The sequence below is a fragment of the Nicotiana attenuata genome, unplaced genomic scaffold, assembly GCF_001879085.1.
Source record: "Nicotiana attenuata strain UT unplaced genomic scaffold, NIATTr2, whole genome shotgun sequence".
Classification (NCBI taxonomy): Eukaryota; Viridiplantae; Streptophyta; class Magnoliopsida; order Solanales; family Solanaceae; genus Nicotiana; species Nicotiana attenuata.
The window spans coordinates 130,932-149,922 of record NW_017671884.1 but is presented as its reverse complement, the minus strand read 5'-3'; the positions used below and the strand labels follow the sequence as shown (position 1 = coordinate 149,922).

Genomic DNA, 18,991 nt, shown 5'->3' with positions numbered 1-18,991 from the left:
TTGATATTTTCTAATCATTGCTTAGGAAGAAATTGTAGTAAAATATGTTTAGGATTATATGATTTTCCCTTTATGTTTGTACAGCTTAACATCTGGGCCCACCAAAAATTATTGAGAACGTGCTATATTTGCAACTTGCTTGATATTCGGTAGCATTTCGCATTCACCCTCCTTTTCTTTATTCTGGTTTTAGGTAAGGTTACCATATTCTGCTTTGCTCCGGTTGCAAAATGAGCTGCATCCGGTACAAAATCGGGTCAAAAGGGTTATTATCGTAATTATAGTAAAATAAAATGATTCTATTGGCTCACCAAAAAGTTACCACCGCTAACTTGAAAACTGATATGGTATTTGACGATTCTACCCTTTAGTTATGTCATGATACATTTTCCCATACAATCATTTCACATGGGACCCACTTTTGGCCTTTTTGGGTGTTGATTCCATCGCATTCTGTGGATGTCTCTTATGCTTACGGCTTACCCATACAAAATTTTAAATGGGTAAAGTTTTTTTCTTTTCTTTTCCCATTGCAAATTTTTAAGTGTAAAATATTTTACATTAAAATTAACAAATATCCAATTGACAGAAATTAATAAAATTATGCAATATTAGCACTTAAAATAGCAAATAGGATATATTTTCTAAATGTATGATAGAAACTGATAAATGATTAAATTACTACAATAAACAATTTACGTTAAATAAAACATATATAAAAGGTTTATATATATATATATATATATATATATATATTGACTAGTTTTTTATTGAAAGAAAGGCAATATATGTCCTACGTATGATTTACGAATAAAAATTGGACAATCTTGTTGACTTTCTTCATCGCTAAAGACGAACACGTTGACTTTTTTATGAAGTAAAATGCTGTATTTTGTACTTTTGGTATAGTTTATGGGTGTGCAAGCTATTGAATAAAGAATGTAAAAATTGCATGGGTGTCCTGTTTGGTCGCCCCCTTTTAACTTATACCCGTTTTGTTTTTTCGTTTGCATTCATATCCATTTTTTTGTTAAAAACATTTTAAAAAAGACGATTTTGCCCTTCAGGTCTATTGATAAAACTGTAGATTGCAGGACAAAACTTTAGCATGTTTTGGCATGACGTTTTAGCAAATGAACTTAAAAACTTAAGCATGTTTAGTATGAAGTTTTAGCAAATGAACTAAATAACTTAAGCATGTTTAGTATGAATTAGCAAATGAACTAAATAACTTAAGCATGTTTTGTCTAAAGTTTTAGCAAATGAACTAAAATAACTTCAGCATGCATTAGCAAAAACTCATTAGAAAACTACATACTGCAAGACAAAAAACTTAAGCATGTTTAGTCTGAAGTTTTCGCAAATGAACTAAATAACTTTAGCATGTTTAAACTGAAGTTTTAGCAAATGAACTAAATAACTTCAGCACTCATGATAAAACTATAGACTGCAGGATAAATAACTTCAGCATGCATTAGCATGAAGTTTTAGCTTTAACATGAAACAACTGCATGCTACATTAGCATGAAGTTTCTGGTTTTTGATAAAGCTGCTGAGAGGAGAGGAGGAGATTTTTTTTCATGAATGAGGTTGCAGATCACGCGATTTATCGGGGTATAAGTTTATATTATTACGGATTTTTTGTCAACTGGCTACCAAATGAATAATTTTTAAAATAGGGTACATGTTAAAAGGTGGCACAAATATAGGGTACGGTTGCAAATCCCCCATAAAGAATTGACAATTTTCCTTTTCAAAAAGCAAATGGGATTCCCAGGTTATTATGTCGCTGGGCCGGCTCTAAAGGTTAGGTCACTAAGGCTATTGCCTTAGGCCCCCAAAATTTGAAGGCCCCAATTTACCTTAAACTTTTATTAGTATATATTAGGGAAATTACCAACTATGTCCATTTATAAGTAGCTCATTACAAAAATTGACCAATTGATAAAATATTACTAATATTAGCCAAATTAGCCAATTAGCTATTTGTAGCAAAAAATATCAAATTTTTGCTTTGTTTTGAGTGGGTGTTATTAGAATAGATTGGGCACAACTCAAGGAGCTTGAATCTCAGTTTTGGGATGATTTGGTGAAGTTTTGAGTTGGTTTGAATTGAAAATTCGAAGTAAAAGCTGAACATGAAAAAAAATGACATGTGTATCACATTGTGTATCATTTGTGTATAACATATGTATCATATTTGTATCAATTGTGTATCACATGTATATCCATGTACACCTGTGTGTCTGATACATGCGTGATACATGTTTGATACATGTGTCGCAGAAGACTTTTTTGAACTCGATTTAATTACGAATTTTGATACAAAACCAGGCCAAATCACCTCCAATCTTCCTCAAATTTTGTATATTGATTTATCTATATATTTTCAATGAATTTCAACTATACCCATTGAAAAAGTTCCTTTTTTGTTTAGATTTTTGGAATATTGTATAGATTTTTGTATTTCATCACCTTATTTGCTACCCCGTCCATGAAATTTCCTTTCCGTCTTGTATCTAATGTTGCTAATCACGCTTAAAAATATGGAAGGTAATTTTTGCATGTGATTCTTTGAGAGAAAAAACCCTATTATTTGATTTTTTAATTTTGATTGGCTAGTTTTGGTAAGTCTATGACTAATGGCTAGAGGTTGGTAAGTTGAGATTTATTTGAGACATTTGTGTAAGTTTCCCTATATTATATTATTTATATAAATAATTATTATAAAGAAGTGTTACATTATACTTTTTTGTTATTTGATTGAAGTTATTTTATACCAATAAGTTCATAAACTACGATAATTTTCTCATTCATTAATTATTAGATTTGTTTCACTATTCAATTTTAATATTATCTTTTTTATAAAGGAATTAAGTTATATATATCGATACCATAATGAGTATCTTTTACAATCTTCTTTGAAACCCTATGAACGCAAAAGCATTCATGCACCGGTTTTCTTTTAGTGTAATTCAATATATTATATTAGGTTATTTATAATTTATTTTAGGTATTCACCAATAAGTACTACTAATAAATAGAATGAACTACAATTATCGTTTAAATTGATCAGAAGGAGTAAATATTTTTGACAGCATCAATACACAAAAATTAAGCTATTATATTATGTACGTTTATTTCTTTTTCTTGATTGTGATGATAGCCAAATCAAAATTTTCGCTTTGAGTTATAGACCTCAACAACCCATAATCCACTTTATTCTTTGTGCTCTTCTTTCAATTATTTTTTTTTTTGAAATTCGCTATTTATTATCTTAGTTGATTAATTTGTCATTTCGAAAGCAAGTTTTGTTGTTAGTGTAAATTTTTTATAAAATAAATTTAAGAGCCTTTTCAATATGGTTTCGCCTTAGGCCACAAGATCTGTTGAGCCGCTCCTGTGTCGCTCTCATTTTATATGATAGTATTTGACCGAACATGGATTTACTATACTAGTTGACCCATATATTATAGTAGTGATGGAGAAAGAAATATTAAAGCAATAATAGAAAAATTAATTTAATAAAGGAAGCATCACATAAAGTTGGATAGTTTATTACATATATGTGAGTTTCTCAAAGGTGTGAAAGTTTTATAAAGTGAAATGGTGTCAAACACTTTTGATCGTCACAAAATAGAAAGAGTGTCTGTATAAATTGAAACACAGATGAACCAGAAATTAACAAAACGAAGGAGGCTTATGAATTCTGTGAGTTTGGTAGATCCAGCAACTAAATCATTGGAATATATGATCTCTTGTCAGATCATCAGCTTCTTAAAATAATAGTATATCCTAATAATTTAACTTAAAAAATGCTGGTGAAAGTATGGCGTGCAAGTCTTGGATAAACATTGGCCTGCTATTAAATATTTCAAACAACAAATAACAAGTAGAAACAAATATCATTGCTTTCAGGTTGACCTGCAGCTAGAAATGGAAAATTCAGAAAGAGATGTTGATGAAGCAGCAATGCAGTCCTCTTCTGCTCGAAAAAATGGTGGCTGGATAACCTTCCCCTTCATTATAGGTATGTTTTTCACCCTTTTATTATGATAACAACTACTACAACAACAAGAACAAACTCAGTGTAATCCCACAAGTGGAGTCTGTGGAGGGTAGAGTGCACGCAGTCGCTAACCTTACCCCTACCTTGTGAAAGTGGAGATGTTGTTTCCAATAGACCCTCGGCTCAAGGAAAGCGATGTAGTAACCTTTCTCATCCTTTTATTAAGAGTCGAATTCAGGATTTAGAGTTCCTGGATTCACAATGGCCTAACATATTATGTGTTTACATCTTTTAATATCTTTTACATATGTATAAATGATTCGAGAATAAAGCAGCCAGTTCAGTTGAATTCGTCGAATCCACTCTAAATCCACCCTATGTTGCTCGGACTTTCTAGAAAACATTGTTGGGTACATGTCGGATCCTCCAAAAGTAGTGCATTTTTTGGAGGATTTAACACGGGTGCGGTAACAATTTGGAGAGTTCGTGCAACATGGATTATCTGCCTCTACTTTGTTTACCTTGCTGCCTACCCCATATTGTTAAGACTTTAGTCCATGACAGAGACTGAGGTATGTGAGACTGATAATCTTGAATGTTTTGATTGGTAATTTCAGCAACTATGGCGGGCTTATCGCTTGCGTCTGGAGGGTGGACTAGCAATCTGATTGTTTTTTTGATAAATGAATTCAACATGAAGAGCATCAAAGCAGCTAAAGTTTACAATGTAGTCAATGGCTTGACCTCCCTTTTCCCAATTCTTGGTGGAATCATTGCTGACTCTTATCTTGGCTGTTTTTCTGTCATTTGGATTTCTTCTCTTATCTCCGCGCTGGTACATGAACTAACTCTTGCAATAGATTCATCTTCACTTCTTCAAAATACAGTCAGAACTTTCTATAACAGTATCCGTATATAACAATCATTCACTATAAAAGCCAAGTTTTTCTTCGAACCGATTTTTATGTTATGTTTTCTATAACAACACTTAGCAGCCAAAAAATATCGTAACAAATGAGCCTGTTATAGAAAGGTTTGACTGTAGATTAAGACCCAATAACCACATGTTGATTTCTTGATTGCATTTGCAGGGCATATTGCTTCTACTATTGACAGCAGCAATTGATGTATTAAGACCTGCAGCATGTGATGATGGATCCAGTCTTTGTACAAGCCCCTCAAAACACCAGTATGCAGTATTATATGTGGCTCTGGGACTAGCATCTTTAGGGGTTGCAGGTACGCGTTTTACAATTGCACCCATGGGAGCTAATCAATTTGATAAGCCAAAACATCAAGCAATTTTCTTTGATTGGTACATATTCGCCTTTTACACGTCCTTTGCTATAAGCACCACGGCCATTGTTTATGTGGAGGACAATATTAGTTGGTCATGGGGTTTTGGTATCTCTTTGGCTTGTAACATTCTTGGCTTGGCAATGTTTCTCGCTGGGAAACGTTTCTATCGACATGTTAAGGAACAAGGCGGTAGCCCTTTTATCAACTTAGCACGTGTTATTGTCGCTGCCATTAGGAAATGGAGAGTCCCTCTTTCAGAACAAACTCAAAACTACTACCATGGTACAAGTGATACAACCACAACAACAACTTCTCCAGTTCCTACAAAGCTCTTCAAGTATACCTCCATTTTCGTTATCGTTCTGCTTATCTAGACTCTTTGTCAAATTGATAAACTGATAAAGTCCTGTTGTGCAGGTTTTTGAATAGTGCAGCTTTTATTACTGAGGGAGACAGCAAATCAGACGGCTCGATTAGGAACCCCTGGAGACTATGTACAGTGCAGCAAGTAGAAGATTTGAAAAGCTTGATCAAGCTTTCCCCTTTGTGGGCTAGTGGTTTACTTATATCCACACAACTAGTCATGCAAACAAGCCTGCTAATTCTTCAAGCTCTCAAAATGGATCGACATATGGGACCTCATTTCGAGATCCCAGCTGGTTCTATGTTAGTCTTCATAATGTTATTTACCTGTATAATGATATCAATCATTGACGGACTACTCTACCCTTTTCTAGCTAAGTATACTCGCTTTTCTATCACCCCACTTCAGCGCATAGGAATAGGCCATGTACTGACTATAGTTAGCATGGCTGTCTCCGCGCTGGTGGAGTCCAGAAGGCTGAGGCTCGTTAGATCGCACCATCTCCAAGGCCAAAATGGCGCCATTGTTCCAATGTCAGTCTTCTGGCTCGTGCCACAATTAGCTCTGAATGGAATTGGAGAAGGATTTCATTTTCCAGGACATATGGGGTTTTATTACCAAGAATTTCCAGCATCCTTGAAGAGTACGTCGACTGCAATGGTTGCGCTGTTTATTGGTATCGCGTACTATATAGGGAACGGGTTGATTGATCTGGTTCAAAGACTATCAGGATGGTTGCCAGACAATATCAACGACGGAAGAATGGATAATGTTTTCTGGCTCTGTTGTGTCTTAGGATCAGCAAACTTCATTTATTACCTTGTGTTTTCCTCCTTGTACAAGTATAAAAATATGGACAACAAACCAGATGATGTGCCTAGTAAATGATCATTGTTATAATTGAAGAAGCATGTACAGTTATCATGGTATATATATATTAAGCTTTCTTCAGTTACAACTTACAGGCATTGATAAGCCAGGCGCCAGCGCCAGCGCCAGCGCCTCTGGAGCTGCCCCCCCCCCCCCCCTTCTGGAGCCAGTGGGTTCTGAATGACACAGGTAATAGAGCGAAGCCTTAGGCTGATAAACTGATTGAAGTCGCTTCCATGTTTTCCCCGAATTTCATCAGTTTCAGACTCAAGTGCTTGTTCATCCATCTTCATTCCAAACAAAGGCGAACAACTCCATTGAGTGACCGTAAGAAAGAGATGAATCCTTTAAATGAGTGAATGCTTACTAAAAAAAGGTGTAAATTGGTGTCCTTTTTGCAACAAAATTATCAGTTAGCAGATTTGTCACTAAGCATTGTCAATGTAGATCAACTGAACATGTTAAGTAAATGAATGAATTTGAGTTAGACCTGGTTTAGTGAATTGAAATCAGGACACATGAGGCATGTTGTGGTTGAACTTTGTATTGTCAGAAGGTCCAAGTTGATTGTTTTTCTTTTTGACCTGTTAATCAAGAAAAGAGATAAATGTTGATAATTTAGAAGGTGAAATAGAAATTTGGCCACCAAAAGTTTGAGAAATCTAGTTGAGTACTTTTTTGAGTGCTAAAAGAAATATGACTTTAGTATGTAATTTCAAATAGTTGTGTCACCCTTTGAGTAATAGACTTTTCCTTTCTGAATATGTCCTATCCAGAGTCGGACCTATGTTGTAAAGAGAGCAGTCACCGGCACCTAAAAAGTTCAACAAATTTTTTATGTATACATGAATATGGCTTTAAAACATATAGTGATAGATTAGTAGTGACACTCTATACAAAGTAGATTTTAATTGAACGCAAAAGTGTATACATAATTTTCAAATCTTGGGTCTACCTCTATCCTGTCCGGTAATCATCTTAGATTTATGGATAAAATAATCATCATCAAAAATAAGAAAACAAGAGTTGATATTTTCTCATCATTGCTTGAAAAGGTATTTTTATTGTCTAGGATTATTCTATGCATTAGTTAGCTCATTTTAGTATTACGGTGCCCGCATTTTCTAAACTTTGATGAGGTGGAAAATACCCACCTTTCTGGAGATGACTAATTTAATGCTAAGTCCTCCAAAAATTATTGAAAACAGACACACGTTAATATTTTATACTAATATTTAGCATTCATCTCCTTTTATTTATTCTGACTTTAGGTACGCCTAATTTTGTTTATTTGGACTGCATATAAACAAATAATATCACCTATCATAGTTTATAGCTTATGAGTTCTGGGAAATTAGTTAGATGCAGAAACTGACTCACTGGACAATAAGGAATATCTGACCTTTTTCAGATATCTGATTAAACAAGATTCTCCAAATAATATATAGTCATGTTGCAACTTTTAAAAAACTTTGGTGAAAATATGGCGTGCAAGTCTAGGTAAACTTTGCCTTCTATTAAAACACAAGAACTCATAGCAAGTAGAAACAAACATAGTTTCATCTCTCAAGTTGACTTGCAGCCAGAGGCGGAACCAGGATTTCAAGCTTATTGGTTCGGGATTCCAATCGTTTTAATTTATTGGGTTCTAAATTAATAATTTATTATATATTTAATGGATTTTTTAAAACAAATATAGAGTTCGAATCAAAATTAGTGGATTCGGACGCACCCGCTCCCTGACACTCTAGCTCCGCTCCTGCTTGCAGCTAGCTATGGAAAATCCAGCAAGTCACGTTGATGAAGTAGCAATGCAGTCCTCTTCTGGTCGAAAGAATGGTGGATGGATAACTTTTCCCTTTATTATAGGTATGTCCCATTGTCTCTTTGTCCTTCAGTTAAGAATCGAATGCAGGATTTAGAGTTTGTGGATTCAGAATGGAGCGATCTATTATATCATGTATACATCTTTAATATTTTGACATATGTATATGTCACGACCCAAATCCCGAACCCGATCGTGATGGCGCCTCTCGTGAAGACAAGGCCAGCCAGAACAACCCAAGTACCTCTTCTAAAGCAATTAATTAACATTAACAATTCTAACACATGTTTAAGGTAACCATAAACGCGGGAACAGCGATAATAACAAGGGGAAACCATCCCGACACGGCCCAAACCGGGGTGTCACAAGTCATGAGCTACTACAGAGTTTTCTACAAGTTTACGAAGTATGAAATCCGATACAATAGTCTGAAGAGAACATAAATGATAGAGGATAGAGGAGACAAGGGGCTGCGGACGTCAACAACTACCTCGTAACTCCAAATCGATGCCTGGTCTGGAAGGAATCAGCGCTCAGGTGCGGACTCTGCTATGCCTGAATCTGCACACATGGTGCAGGGAGTAATATGAGTACTCCGACCCAGTGAGCAATAATAATAAATAATAACCGAAGGCATGAAAACACACAAGTGCACAAGGAAATTCTATATCATGCAGTAAATCATTTAACGCAGTAAAACAGTAAAGAGTCAAATGAAATCTCATTTTAAAAACAGGTAAAACAACAAGTAAATAGTGAGTAGAAATCTGCCCCTCGGGCCCAGTATCAATCGCTCAGAACAGTATCAGCCCCTCGGGCTCAGTATCAGTCACTCTGCATAATATCAGCCCCTCGGGCTCACTCTCAGATCATATGGGTACCCGCGCTCACTGTGGGTGTGCAGACTCCGGAGGGGCCCCTTACGGCCCAAGCGCTATATCAACATAAGGCCTGAAAGCCTTCTCACATCACTCATAAGGCCTGAAAGCCTTCTCACATCACTCATAAGGCCTGAAAGCCTCCTCACATCACTCAACATATCCTCACATATGGCCCTCGGCCTCACTCAGTCCAGAAAACATCATAAAACCCTATGGCATCAATAAAATAGTAGTGCTCAGCCCAAACAATAGTGGAAATATCATTTAAGTCTCAAAGTTCAATTAAAGCGGCTGAGTTTGTAAAACAGTATATTCAACAGGACTGAGTTCAAGTAGTATATCAAAATAGTGAGGAAACAGTGATAAAAGTCCACGAAGGATTCAAGTAGTCGGCATGAAGCCCAAAATATGGCAATAGGCCCAAGTCATGTTAATAATAAACATATCTCGGTCATATACGCGGTAAAAACATAAGTCGGGACGGACCAAGTCACAATCCCCAATAGTAAACAACCCCGCGCTCGTCATTAAGCGCGTGTTTCACCTCAATATAGCACTACGTTGTGCAAATCCGGGGTTTCAAACCCTCAGGATATCATTTACTATCATTACTCACCTCAAGCAGGCCAAAATCCTAGCTCGCTATGCCCTTGCCTCTCAAATCGGCCTCCTCGCGCGTCGAATATGACCAAAACCACAACGAATACGTCACAATATGCCAATGGAACAATACCCAATCGAAAAGAATCGAAAAACATCGAAAATCACGAAATTTGCAAAACCCGAGCCCCGGGCCCACTTCTCGAATTTCAGAAAATTTTACATTAACGGATTCCTTATCTCGCCACGAGTCTATACATACCAAGAATTCCCAAATCCGAGTTCGAATGACCCATCAAAACCCAATTTGAAATTTCAAAACTCAAGCCCTAGTTCTTCCCCCTTTTTGATAAATTTTCATGAATTTCTAGGTTGATTCTACATTTAAATCATGTCTTTAGTTCATAAAACTTACCTCCAATCAATCCCAGTCGAAATCCCCTTCAATTCCCGTCTAAAAGCTCTCAAGGATGCTCAACAATGGTGGAAAAATAACCTAGCTCGCGGAACAAAATGACTTAAATCGATTATGCCCAGGTGACTTTTTACTCTATGCAAACGCGAGGGACCTCTCGCGTTCGCGATGAACAAAACTTGCCTCTGACCAAATTACCCTTCACGAACACGGTGACTTACCCGCGAACGCAATGCTTTAACTGCTCCAACTACGCGAACGCGTGATTCATGTCGCGAACGCGAAGAACAAATAATGCGGGTCCTCAATTCCTCTTATGCGAACGCGAGACACTGCCCGCGAACGCGATGCACCAGAACTCGAACCTATGCGAACGCGAGACCCAGCTGCGAACGTGAAGAACAAAAACTCAGGGCCCCCAAATCCTTCTACGCGAACGCGATGGCCCACTCGCGTTCGCGAAGACCAATATCCTGCTGCACTGACTGCTGCATTTTCTGCTGCATTTTTCCAAGTTCAAACCTCCCGTTAGCCATCCGAAATCACCCCGAGGCCCCCGGGACCCCAACCAAAAGCACCAACTCATCCTAAAACATCATTCAAACTTGTTCCAATCATAAAAACACCTCAAACAAACACTAAAACCATCATTTCTCATCGAATTCAAGCCTAAGTTCTTCAAAAACTTCCGAAACACACATTCGATCAAAAACCCAACCAAAACATCTCCGAATGACCTGAAATTTTGCACACACATCCCAAATCACCTAACAAAGCTATAGCAACTCTCGGAATTCTATTCCGACCCTCGGATCAAAATCTCACCTATCAACCGGAATTCGCCAAAATACTAACTTCGCCAATTCAAGCCTAATTCTACACCGGACTTCCAAAATCACTTCCGATCACGCTCCTAAGTCACAAATCATCCCCTGAAGCTAACCGAATCACCGGAAATCACATCCGAGCCCTCTAACTCATAAGTCAACATCCGGTTGACTTTTCCAAACCAAACCTTCCTTAAAGAGACTAAGTGTCTCATTTCCTTCTGAAATCAATCCAAATCAACTCGTTCACACAAGACTCTTACAATGAAGCATAAAGAAGCAGAAAATGGGGAAAACGGTGCGGTAACTCACGTGACAACGGGTCAGGTCGTCACAGTATACATGGTTCAAGTTGAAAGCAACGAATTCAGTTGAACTCACTTCTACAGACTCCATGTTAAGAGTTGAGACAATGTAAGAAATGTTGAATGTTTTGATTGGTAAGTTCAGCAACTATGGCGGGCTTATCGCTCGCGGCTGGAGGGTGGACGAGCAATCTGATTGTTTTTCTAATAAATGAGTTCAATATGAAGAGCATTGCTGCTGCTAAAGTTTTCAATGTGGTCAATGGCTTGACAACTATTTTCCCAATTCTTGGTGGAATCATTGCTGACTCTTATCTTTGCTGTTTTTCAGTCATTTGGATTTCTTCTCTTATCTCAGCTCTGGTACAAAAACAACTAACTTTTTCATTAACCATTATATTCATCTTCCTTTCTTCACACTAGAAAAAGATTCAAGAATCACATATTGATTTTGTAGGGTATGTTGGTTCTACTGTTGACAGCAGCAATCGATGGATTAAGACCTGCAGCGTGTGGTGATGGATCCAATATCTGCACAACTCCCTCAAAAAACCAATATGTAGTTTTGTATGTTGGACTAGAATTAGCATCTATAGGAATTGCAGGTACACGTTTTACAATCGCGCCCATGGGAGTTTATCAATTTGACAAACCAAAACATCAAGCAATGTTATTTGATTGGTACATTTTCATCTTTTACTTGTGTTGGGCTTTAAGCACCGCGTTCATTGTATATGTTGAGGACAATATCGGTTGACCATGGGGTTTAGGTATATCTATGGCTTGTAACATCCTTGGCTTGACAATATTTCTTGCTGGTAAACGTTTCTATCGTCATGTTAAGGAACAAGGAGGTAGCCCTTTCATCAACTTAGCGCGTGATATTATCGCTGCCATTAGGAAATGGAGAGTCCCTCTTTCGGAACAAACTCAACACTATTACCATGATCCAAGTGACAAAACCACAACAACTTCTCCAATTCCTAGCAAATTCTTCAAGTAAGTCTCTTTTCCCCTTGTTTTTCAACACTCAACATTGTTAGCAAACTCAACATTGTTATTAATATTCTGGTTTATGTTGCTGGTACTGATATATTGTCTCTTTTCGTCTTCTTGAGTCTGAGGGTCTATTGGAAACAACCTCTCTACCCCCTCGGGGTAGGGATAAGGTGTGCGTACACACTATCCTTTCCAGACCCCACTTGTGGGATTTTACTGGGTTGTTGGTGGTGGTGGTGGTGGTGTTGTTTCTCCTTATATTTTCCTCTGTCAAATTCATTAGCTGATCTAGTCATGTTGTACTGGTTCTTGAATTGTGCAGCTTTTATTACTGAGGGAGACACCAAATCAGACGGCTCGATTAGGAACCCCTGGAGACTATGTACAGTACAACAAGTTGAAGATTTGAAAAGCTTGATCAAGCTTTTCCCTCTGTGGGCTAGTGGTTTACTTATATCCACACAACTAGTCATGCAATTAAGCCTGTTAACACTTCAGGCTCTCAAAATGGATCGACATATGGAACCTCATTTCCAGATTCCAGCTGGTTCTATGTTAGTCTTCATATTGTTGTTCACTTGTATAACTATATCTTTCATAGACCGACTACTCAACCCTTTTCTAGCTAAGTACACCAGTTTTACTCTCACCGCTCTTCAGCGCGTTGGAATAGGCCATGCACTAACTATAGCGTGCATGGCTGCTTCCGCGCTGGTGGAGTCTTGGCGACTAAGGATTGGTAGATCACACCACCTACAAGGACAAACGGATGCCATTGTTCCATTATCGGTCTTTTGGCTACTGCCACAGCTAGCTTTGAATGGAATTGGAGAAGGATTTCATTTTCCAGGACATATCGCGTTTTATTACCAAGAATTTCCAACATCATTGAAGAACACGTCGACTGCAATGGTTTCATTGTTTATTGGCATCGCGTTCTATTTGGGGAACGTGTTGATTGATCTGGTTCAAAGACAATCAGGATGGTTGCCTGACAATATCAATGATGGAAGAATGGACAATGTCTTCTGGCTCTGTTGTATCCTGGGATCAGTAAACTTCAATTATTTCCTTGTGGTTGCTTCCTTTTACAAGTACAAAAATATGAACGATAAACCAAATGATATGCCCAGTAAATGAAAGGAGTTTTTGTTAGTATGATTTAAGAAGCATATACATCTGTAGTAGTGTGAAATATTGTGCTTTATTCAGTTACATGAGTTGATAAGCTCTTTGGAAAGACAGTATATTAGTCCTTTAAATACATCTGTAGGGCGTAAATTGGTGCAAAATTATCGGTTAGCAACTTTGTTGCTGTGCAATGTCAATGTAGATAATGCAAGATAAGATAATAGCTTGGGACTTGAGTTGACTCCAGATAATGAAGTCCACAGAAGGACAAAGAACATATACCAGGTAAACGATGGATTCTGAAAAAGGAACAAACTTTTAAGATTAAACCATTCTTTCATACTTGGCCAGGATAGGATAGAAGAATTTACAGATGAACTATTCAATTTGATAGTGGCTACAGATTACACCACCCACTTATTAACCATGTTTGTTGGAACATGGCAGCCAGCACCATCTTTAAAGAAAGATGTTTCTCTGAACATGTGAATGCTCAACCACTATAAGATGCATGAACTGACCGAGCCATGATAGAAGTAAAAATGGCCCTCAGCGAGGAGCGAAGTAAAGCAGAAAAAGAAAATTGTGCTGGCGGATACGAAACATATGGACTAGCTAATGCTGCATTCGGAATTTTCTCCCTCCTCACCATCTGAGAATCCTAACACGAAAGCGCCTCCCCCTTCATCTTCGTCACTATCAACATCCTCCGAATTTTCTCGTCTCTCAATATAAGCCAGTGCTTGCCTCCTGTGCAGACGTAAAACATGCATTATCATGTCTGGGGTCAGCGTAACCCTTGAATGGTCCTCTCGGCCTCGCCTATTAGCTTCCATTATCTGCTTAGATCAAGACAAAGTGGAATAATCATAAGCCATCAGGTATTAGACAAACATGAAAACTTTAACAGAAGTGCTAGGATTTGCACCTCTTGAACATCAGGAGGCAAAGGAGTAACATCTTTGGATGCGGGAGCCCAAATCTTTATGGTCTTTTCTATTCCACATGTAGCAAGAACAGGGATACAGGGATGGGGCTTAAGCTGATTTACAATGTGCCTATCACCGACCATCAAGCGGACAAGCTTGGCGTCCTTTTTCTTCCAGATAAATATATGCCCACAATCAGACCCAGTCAATACATATTCATCATTCGGACCAAAGAAACTCACTCCTTTAACTGTCTGTGAATTTCTGTGTCCTGAATAAACCTGTGGTTTTTCAAGCTTGTCCAAGTCTTCACCTTGCAAAGACAAAGGAGCCGGACTCAATCCCATGTTCTTCTGAAACAAGTATATCAGTTCGTCATTGTATGAAACCAGCAATTCACTTGTGTTTGAGTAAGTCAGTGCTGTAATATGAACATCATTTGTCTTAATCAGGTGATGAGGACAAAATGTGTTGATCGGCCTATCCGAACTGGTTCTTGCATCCATTTGGTACATTCTGATGTCATATACACGTGCATATTCATCGGAACCTCCTACAGCAAAGTAGTTAGGATTTCTTGGGTCTATCACAATGCCATTCAACCTTATGCTGCTCGAGTGCTTATTGTTTTCCGCAAATGATGAGCAACGTAAAAGCTTTGAGGAAGAATTACTGCGCAGATCATACTGCACAATAATGCAAGTCACGGCAAAATAACATGAAAAGAGAACAATGTAACAAGTAAAGAAGCGCGTCGCGACCTACGTGTTGAACAAAACCATCTTCACCACAGCTATAAAGTATGTAGGGACTTCCTGGTTCCACAGCAAGCTTATGTACACGACCTTGGTGCTTACCTACTCTTTTTGTTTCTACCCGACCATTCTCCAGCAATAAACCAAGCCTCACCTGCAGCAGTGCTTGCAATATGTTGAAATAAGCACATAGGAGTCAGAGCCACAATCATCTTCTTTGGCCTTTGTCAAATTAGAGATATGAAGCAGCAGACTCAGCAGGTCTAAAGTATCGCTTCATCATACAGAAACTACAGCTGAATGTAAATATATGCAGATAACAAATGTGTGAAATTATACTTGGACAAAAGAAAATGTCGCATTTAAATACTATTGCCAGAACCATTCAATAAAACATTTGCTCTATGTTTCCTGTCTCGCATGTTCCATATATTATAGTGCGTAAGATGGCAAACATACCTGACCATCAGCGGATGCAGTTACTATTTTACGATCATCCGCGAAGGGCATGAACTTTGCCTGGAATATATTGTCCATGTGACCTGATGGATAAGACAGCTTTGAGGTTCTCGTTGCCCAGTCCCATAGTATCACTCTTCTATCATCAGAACCCGAGACAAGTACATCACCGGTGGCATTGAAGTCTATTGTGTTTACACATCCTTCATGACCGGTTAACTTGCCATATAAATCCAGTCGCTTGACCATAGCCTGACTCACAAGATTACAAAATGAACTCTTCAGTGGCGCACAATGTATTAGCCAAAAAATTTCTAGGGCACATGAACTTTCAAGCACCTTAGACATAGCTGAATATAATTCTACATAGATTTTGAATTACCTTCACATCAATGTGAAATATTTTACATATAAAAGTATGAAGTTACGCGAACATAAGTAGCAGCTGAGACTGTCATTAAAGCTGAAAGGTGTCATTATTTCTTTATCTTTTTGAATAAAACTCCACATTATTTAAAGATAAATAGTATCATCATTTATCTTCATTATTTACCGAATAAATTTCCACATGGATCTGAATTACCTTCACCTTAAATGTGAAAACTTTGCATATTGAAGTATGACTTTATACGAAAATTAAGCAGTAACAGAGACTTGATCATTACAGCGTATGAAAGGCATCATTATTTATCTATCTTGGCATACTGTAAGTCACAACAATCTCACATCAGATATCGCCATCAAGAAGGAATCTGATTAAACATATTCAAAATTCTAGTCCCAAAGTCCCCAAAAATTCTGAAAATCATTGAAAATGAAAAAAAAAAAAAAAAAATCAAGTCCATTCTACTGGATGCTAAATTGTTAGAAAGTGGTAGCTAGGAATAAACTTGTCAGTACTAATCCAAAAACATTTGTAGGTATTAATCAAGTCATATCCACAACTCCAATATTACCACAACCAAACATTAGCAGGTCGAATACCTTTGTTTGTTTATTTGTTTTTTCTTTTTGTGTGTGTGAAAGAGAGTGTGTGTTTTAATATTTAACCATTATATCAGTTAGCCCTCATCTCCAAGCTAGTTGAATCAGTTATAATAGTCATCTGTAAGAGATGAGTTTAAATGGATTAACATAGTTTATAGAGCCGACCCCAACTTGTTTGAGACCGAGGTGTAGTTGTTGTTGTTATAGTAGCAGTAGTATTAGTACTGACCATATTAAAAAAGAATTTGATCAAACTAGAGAAAGTATTCATATACAGTTCAATCAGCTGAAAAAATCACAAAAATCAAACCCAAAATAATAAATTCAAAGAGATGATAATTTAAGCTCGTACAACAAAAACCGGGAGGGAACAAATCAAACCTCAGAAGCAGAGATTCGACGAGAGAAATTTCTGGGGTGAGAAAACCCAATTTCTCTTTTATAAAACTCCATTAAATCATCTCCACCAGAAACCTTGTACACCCTCTCCATCTCTCCTTAATCAATCTACTCCTTTTCTACTATAGAAATTGAAGTTTTTGGATTTGGTAGAGTAGAAAGTACTAAAACCATGACATTTTCTTAAAAGCTAGTAGGAAATTATTATATATGTATTTGTGTTAACAGTAGGGGACGCTTGGATAATTGACACATTGCAGGTATAAGATACATCTACATTCTTTAGATAATAACACTGGTTTGCCTTTCGGTGGTATATAACAGTTTTCATACGACGTCGTATGCTTTATCCCTCTTTTCTTTTGTTTAATTATTACTTTATCTTATCTCAAATACTACTGGTTTTGATCAACTGAATTTGTTCAACAATATTTGAGGTTATGAAATAAGAAGCGTACTTTTTATTGTTAATTAAATGAGGCATAAGAGAGAGATAAAGGTATTTTAGACCAATATTTTTATAATTAAAACTATTAAATTCAAGGTGTATAAAAACTTTGAAATATGAATGGTATGGACCAAGGATAGTAATTTAGAATTGCATGAGCATGTGAAAGTATTTTGTCTTCTAGTTGGGCATTTCCTATTTTTTGTTAATTGTGTTAAATAAATTGTCTGAAAATTTAAAATAATTGTTATACAGAAATTTAGATGTATCCTCAAATTTTAATATTTATTTCGTTTAATAAATTATCCAAAATAGTCTGCATCTCTTAAAGCAGAAGAAAGAAATCATTATTATATATAATTCCAAAAATAATCTTCTAAAGTATGATTAGGATGGAATATTTAAAGTGGACTCTCTCCACTTCCTTTCCACTTGCTTCGTGGGAATCCTAGTGGAATTTATCCATTTCATCTTCCCTGGCCCGCCCAACACATTTTTGATACGAAAGAAACCGTAAAAATAGCACGGTCTAGCCAGTTTTCGAACTGGCCATTCAAAAATAGCCAGCATTTATCAAGTCAATGAAAAATAGCCACTATTTTGCTGCAACAGAGACCGGTCCAGCACAATATACTGGAGTTCGGTGCACCTGTGCATGAACTTTTGGCATATTATGCTGGAACTCCAACACACGGAAAGTTCCAGCATAATATACTGGAGATTCGAGCACTTGTGTATGAACTTCCAGCATATTATACTGGACCGGTATACTTTGCTGGAACTCCAGTATATTATGCTGGAGTTCTGGGACTCCAGTATAATATTCTGGAGTTCAAGTATACTTATGCTGGAACTCCAGCATAATATACTGACGTATTTTTCGGGTTTTGAATAGTGTTTTCGCTCAGATTTATCTTTACATGAAAAGTGGCTAAATTTCGATTACTTTTGAAACATGACTATTTTTGAACGACCACTTGTAAATCTGGCTATTTTTGAATTTCTCCCAAAGAAACCTCCCGCCATAGAGAAGAGATCGAAAGTTTGGGTACCTTCGGTCACCTTTCCTTGAACCTGAATTAATTGAGAGATGAACCTATACCATATTTTTTAAAATCGAAACCCCTAACTAAAAATGAAATTTCATATCTAAACAACTCAATTGAGAACTCGTGATTAGTTCAAGGTCAACCAATGATTTGATATAATAATGCCCCTATACATATATATACCAACATGATTTACATGGCTTTCGCCGTGGTTTTACCATTTGTTTTTATTCTCTGTTTCGTAATTTTTCATGTAGTAGACTAGTACCTTCAAGTAACATTTCAATCTCGAGGAAATTAAAGGTCATTAGAGTCCGCTAAATGAATCATTATTTTTCAAGTTCTCCAATAATAGACGCTGCTAACATTAGAAGCTACATTTAAAATCGGTATGTAAATCTTAACACTCCTAACAATATTGGACCTAAAATAATGTACCA

General features: G+C 37.0%; 2 protein-coding genes and 1 pseudogene across 2 annotated transcripts; 2 read left to right on the top strand and 1 right to left on the bottom strand.

Annotated features, from left to right (window-relative positions):
* The first annotated feature begins 3,606 nt into the window (after nt 1-3,606).
* LOC109210723 (protein NRT1/ PTR FAMILY 2.7-like) lies at nt 3,607-6,623 on the top strand. The gene is made up of 4 exons (XM_019374176.1): nt 3,607-4,030; nt 4,627-4,844; nt 5,101-5,645; nt 5,726-6,623. Exons 1-4 carry the CDS (start codon nt 3,937-3,939, stop codon nt 6,558-6,560), a joined length of 1,692 nt encoding a protein of 563 aa, XP_019229721.1. The 5' UTR covers nt 3,607-3,936; the 3' UTR covers nt 6,561-6,623.
* Nucleotides 6,624-11,386: 4,763 nt separating this feature from the next.
* LOC109210719 lies at nt 11,387-13,534 on the top strand (annotated as a pseudogene).
* A 286-nt stretch (nt 13,535-13,820) lies between these two features.
* On the bottom strand, nt 13,821-17,332 carry LOC109210722 (DDB1- and CUL4-associated factor 8-like). The gene is made up of 5 exons (XM_019374175.1): nt 17,037-17,332; nt 15,669-15,920; nt 15,220-15,363; nt 14,454-15,140; nt 13,821-14,364 (listed from the first exon to the last, which is right to left on the bottom strand). The coding sequence occupies exons 1-5, from the start codon at nt 17,145-17,147 to the stop codon at nt 14,137-14,139; spliced, it is 1,422 nt and encodes a 473-aa protein (XP_019229720.1). The 5' UTR covers nt 17,148-17,332; the 3' UTR covers nt 13,821-14,136.
* Nucleotides 17,333-18,991: the final 1,659 nt, after the last annotated feature.